This window comes from Arabidopsis lyrata (genome assembly GCF_000004255.2).
Source record: "Arabidopsis lyrata subsp. lyrata unplaced genomic scaffold ARALYscaffold_2, whole genome shotgun sequence".
NCBI lineage: Eukaryota > Viridiplantae > Streptophyta > Magnoliopsida > Brassicales > Brassicaceae > Arabidopsis > Arabidopsis lyrata.
In genome coordinates this window covers 11,799,483-11,805,086 of record NW_003302554.1, presented here as the reverse complement: position 1 = coordinate 11,805,086, position 5,604 = coordinate 11,799,483, and the positions used below count along the sequence as shown (strand labels likewise).

Genomic DNA, 5,604 nt, shown 5'->3' with positions numbered 1-5,604 from the left:
CTACTCTTTTACTTTGATTTTACATGTCTCTCGTTTAATCTTCTTCTCAATCGATCTATTTGGAGACATTCTACTTCTATCTATGTTTTGATTCATACGGTTTAGTCTTCCTCCTATGTATCCCTCAAACATATTTTTACGTTTTTTAATTTGATTGTTGTTATTTGACCAATAAATTTTATATTGTCTTCTCCATAAAAATATTGCTTTTCGATCTGTATTATAAATCAGCCGTAAAGTGATGTAACTCAGCCGTAACGTGATGTAACTCAGCCGTAACATATAATTTACACAACCTTTCGTCTACCCTGAATGATAACTCAGTCGTGACATGTAATTTACCGAACCTTTCGTCTTCCCTGAAGCATATAACTCAGCCGTAACATAATTTAAACCCATCTTTCGTCTTTTCTGGAGAATATAACTCAGTCGTGACATGTAAATTTACCGAACCTTTCGTCTTCCCTTAAACATATAACTCAGCCGTAATGTAATTTTACCAAACCTTTCGTCTTCCCTCAAACATATAACTCAGCCGTGACATGTAAATTAACCAAACGTTTCGTCTTTCCTTAAGCATACAATTCAGCCGTAATGTAATTTTACTGAACCTTTCGTCTTTCCTGGAACATATAACTCAGCCGTGACATGTAAATTGACCGAACTTTTCGTCTTCTCTTAAGCATATAACTCAGGCGTGACATGTAAATTTGCCGCGAAACAATAAGAGACGCAACATTTCGTCTAACTTTATCATCGACCACTAACTTCACAAGTTTTTCGTGCGTTGTTTCCGCATCTATCTGCACAACTCTACACCCTCTTTCATCGGTGTTAAATACATATTTGTGTTTCTATACCTAATTACCGAAAACAATAATTACCGAAACCGGATCAACCATATCGGGAGAAGGATGAAAGAAATTGAAGAAGAATGAGGAAGACGATGAGGAATTGGAAGTTCCGGTGATGTGAAAAACTCAGGTGAAGAAGACGAGTTGAAAAAATTTGGCCCTATTTTTTTGTCTTTTGATATATGAAGATGACATGGAATGATGATATGGAATGTTGCATCCACGTCATTTTTTAATTGATGAAGTGGCAAGTAAGCCACCAAACGAAAATGTAAATCAGCCTAATTAAATCAGCCATCAAACAAAACTTTAACTCAGTCGCAACATGAATACTATTACAGTATTTAAAAAACAAAAAACGGCAGCCAAATTCAGCCGTTTAAATTCGTAACTCAACCAAAAATATTTAACTCAGCCGTAAAGTTTAATAAGTCAGCCGTCATTGCTTGCTATTCTAGTAATTAATCTTTCGCTACTAAGTCAGCCGTAATGAGGCCGAGTTTTCCGTTAATCCAGCTCATTACGGCTGATTTATGACACTCGAACATAAATCAGCCGTAACGTAATCCATAACTAAGCCGTTTTTGATAACTCAGCCAGCCGGAGAAAGTTAAGTCAGCCGTGTCGAAGCAATAACTCAGCCAAAAATTTGACAAATCAACCATCGGGTGAAAACTCAGCCGTAACTTAGGCTGGGTTATGCTCGAATGTCAGCCATTTTCTCATAACTCAGACAGATTTCAGTAAGTCAGCCGTAACTCGAGGCTGGGTTATACTCGTAAGTCAGCCGTTTGCTCATAACTCAGCCATTTTTCTTAAATCAGCCGCAACATAGAGGTGTCAAACGGGCCGGGCCGCGTCCATCTGGGCCGGCCCGCGATGGGCATTTAAATTTATGAGACCGCGGCGGGCCGGCCCGCTAGGACCGCGGGCAAAAATAATATGTCCAGGCCCGCCCCGCTAAGCCAAACGGGTTAGCGGGACGGCCAGCGGGCTTAGTTTTAAATATTTTAAAAATAATTAAAAAATAAAATTAATTTTTAAATTTTGAAATTAACAATTTTTCAATAAAAGATACTTTTAGAATTATTTTTAAATCTTATAATTTTATACATTAAATTTCGTTATATGTTCATATATTTCACATATATATTTTTAGAATTATGTAAAAATATTTATTTATTTATATTAATTATTTATTTTTATTAAATATTTGTAGTCCGCGGGCCGGCCCGCAAATCCGCGGACAAAACCCTCAAAAACCCGCAATCCGCCTGGGCTTGTCCGCGAGGCCCGCTATTTTATGGGCATGAAAAATGATGTCCAAGCCCGCCCCGTTGTGGGCTACTTGGACAAAGCCCGCGGGCTATCGGCCTGCTTGACACCTCTATATCGCTTGACGGCTGAGTTCATTAATACAAGTCAGCAATTTCTGACGTGGCGACGCGGCTTTGCTGACGTGACAGTGGCATTCTTTGTAATTACGTTTTTTCCTGTAATATTTAACATGGGCACGCTGGGTATAATAAATATACCCGAAATATGATAGTAATAAAAAAAAGATTTGTATGTTTCTGATAATTTCATATAAAATGTTTTACATCTGAGTAAAGTTCTTCAAAAAAATCATATGTACTTATTAGTTAAAGTTCAATGATTTTACACATTTTCTGAGATATCTTTTAATAAACCTTGTACATCCTCTTTTAATATCATTTCTGTTACTTGATTGCCTTGTGATGTCATCTCGGTTACTCTGTCTCTAGCCTTCACTGCCTAAAACCCAGATCAAAGCATGATACAAACTCTATCCAAACAAGAAGAGAGAATACAAACGAAAAAAAGACTAGTAAATGAGACAGCAAAAAAGAAGCAAAGATATACATACCTCTTGTTCCCAATTGGTGAAGAAAGTGACAAGAGCAAGAACAATCGTTTGTAAAGTAGAGCCAATCAATATACCGATCCAAAGTCCTTTCCCTCTCAATTTCACAACGAAACACAAGATCGAACCTACCGGGATACCGACCAGATAATATGACCCTATGTTTGCATAAGCTCCTATATGTTGCCACCCTGTTCCTCTAGCAACTCCTGAAGAAGCATGAATTTTAGGGTTTTTAAGAACAGATAAATTTAGCTTTCTTGAGCGTCAAGTGACAGCTGCAAATGCTTTTCGGTCTATACATCATGATGTGACTTGTTTACCTGAGAGTACGGCGAGAAAGCTGTCAACACCAATTGATAGGCATAGAAAGGGTGTGATTTGAGTTACATAGTCAGCGACTTCACTCTCATTACTGAATATATAAGCCCAATTTCTTCGGTAGGCATAGAGAGTGATGCTTACTATGGCTGCATCAATCACGCTGAGAAAAATCGCAGAATCAGCAACGGCTCGAGCTGCCTTCGGATTTCCAGCTCCTAGCTTGTTTGAGACGTGTGTGCTATTATATGACAAAAACAATGGTTCAGAATTTCAGATAATTGTTTCATGAACAAAAAGATAGATTGTTTGAAAATTTGGAAATCTAGAAAACCTCGCGGCTGCTCCTATTGCATTCACAATAACGTAATGCAGAGACGACATTGTTAGGCTGTTGGAAGAATAAAGACTGAAAGGTCAAAAGCTTCTTTGAAAAAAAAAGATTTATGTTAGAATTTGTAGAAAGTGATATATGTACATACCAAATGGATAATACCGATGTTTCGAGCTTTGAGTTTGGTAAGAGTCCGGACATTAGTATAAGAAGCTCAAACGACCACCATTCCAGGCTTTTACATACACCAAAAAACAGAAATTATAGAGGTAGATCTATTGAAGACCAAAATAAACAAACTTTAAAGGTTAAGAGGATTTTGTTACCAAGTCATCATCGCAGAGGGAATTGCGAGGGTAATGAACTGCTTCATGCTCAAAAAGATTTCTTGCGCCCGAAGATTCCTGTTTTCGCGATACAGATCAAAATCTCTCATGAAAACCCAAAGCAAACCTACGTTGAGCCAATACGAAAAACCTATGGACAAAGCAGAGCCGAAGATTCCAAATCTCAGTTTATAAACAAGAAGCCACGAAAAGGGAATGTGAAAACTGAGAGCTCCGAGAGAGCTCAAGAAGAGAGGTAGAACCAATCCTTGTGACTGGGAAAACCGAGTCATAGATTGAAGAACAGAGTATCCGAATAAAGCCGGTATAAGCCAGATCGAATATCTACACGCTAAATGAGAGATGAGAGGATCTTGATGGAAAAGCTCCAATAGTTTGTCCATAAAAACCCACAAAAGTGAGATTGGGAAACAAAACAAGAGAAGACATAGCATTGAGCTATAAGTGTATGCACCGATTTTCCTAAATTGCTCTGCTCCAAAAGCTTGACCACACAGTGTCTCTAACGCACCTGCCAATCCAAACTAAAGATCTAAGTCAGCAAGGCCGGTCCAATAAAAATAGTGGTCTTAATTAAGAAAAACAAAATGTGGACACTCAATAACCTTCTAAACAAACAAAAATGGTAGTACAAAATATATAATCACTAAAAAAAAGTGAACGTTGCATTATAAAAATTAAAAAGTTTTGCGACCCTAACTTTTTGCTTAGCATGCTTGTCCTTTGGACAGGTCTATAAGGCGAGAGAGATAAGAGAGAGGAGAATTTTACGAGGAGGCTGAAGCCGGTGACGTTGGTAAGAGAAGTAGCGATAGCAACGGCGGAGAGAGAGAGAGCTCGTCCAAGTGACCGGCCATAACAATGGAGATAACTTGAAGGAGGTACTGAGAAGCAGCCACAGCCACCATTGGAGCAGCCATAAAGCTTACCTTCTTCATCATCTCTGTCTGGTCTTCAGATTTCTCATTATCTTCCTCATCTTTCGGCACCAACAAGAAACCATTTTCCATTGTTTTGATCAAAACTGTTTCTATAGAAGCGTTTCAATCAATAAAAATGAATGGATCCAATAATTGAAAAACTTGGGGAAAGATAAAGAACTCTTCGTTGACCTTGGGAAATAAATTAACAACAACGCAAACACGTGGTTTTCAATAAAGTAGAGTTTTTTTTTTTTTTTTTTTTTTTTTTTTTTCAATAAAGTAGAGTTAATACAACGCAAACAGGTGATGCGATCTTGCTGAGGAAGTTAATACAAAACGTTGAATAGTTGTTGGTGGAAGTGTGGAACTGACAGAAACTAATGATAAAAGGTCTAAATGGCAAGATATGAACATTGCAGAAAATAATTTTAGCTAGGGAAACTAAATTTTCTTATCTGGGAGGTTTTATATAGGGGCTTTTGCAAAAATGCTCCTTTTTCAATGCCACTTTCCAAAAATACCATTTTTTAAAAACTTTATAAAAAATGTTCTTAAAAATATAAGATTTATCCAAATATGTATGTAACATTATTAAAACATACACAAACTACATTTCTATGTATCTAAAATCTTATAAATACTTTATAAATACCTTATAAATGCATTTTAAATACCTTTAAAAACCTTTAAAATATCTTGTAAAACCTTTGAAAAACCTTAAAAATCCTTTAAAATAACTTGTAAAACCTTTAAAAACACCTTATAAAACCTTATAAATATTTGGATCGAGTTTTCAAGTAGTAGTTACAATCCATAAGTACCTTATAAACCTAATAAAACTTTATAAAAATTTCAGATTTAAAAAGGGGCATTTTTGAAAATGGACATCTAAAAGAGGCATTTTTGAAAAGGGACACACCAAAAACGACATTTTTAACAA

The 5,604-nt window shown here is 36.6% G+C and overlaps 1 protein-coding gene across 1 annotated transcript; it reads right to left on the bottom strand.

Moving 5' to 3' along the window:
• Positions 1 to 2,485: 2,485 nt before the first annotated feature.
• On the bottom strand, positions 2,486 to 5,123 carry LOC9324609 (protein DETOXIFICATION 8). Its single transcript, XM_021034219.1, is given in 8 exon segments — positions 2,486 to 2,630; positions 2,743 to 2,948; positions 3,063 to 3,301; positions 3,395 to 3,451; positions 3,543 to 3,629; positions 3,721 to 4,265; positions 4,513 to 4,575; positions 4,578 to 5,123. Coding segments are annotated over 8 exon segments (1,488 nt in total). The 5' UTR covers positions 4,752 to 5,123; the 3' UTR covers positions 2,486 to 2,513.
• Positions 5,124 to 5,604: the final 481 nt, after the last annotated feature.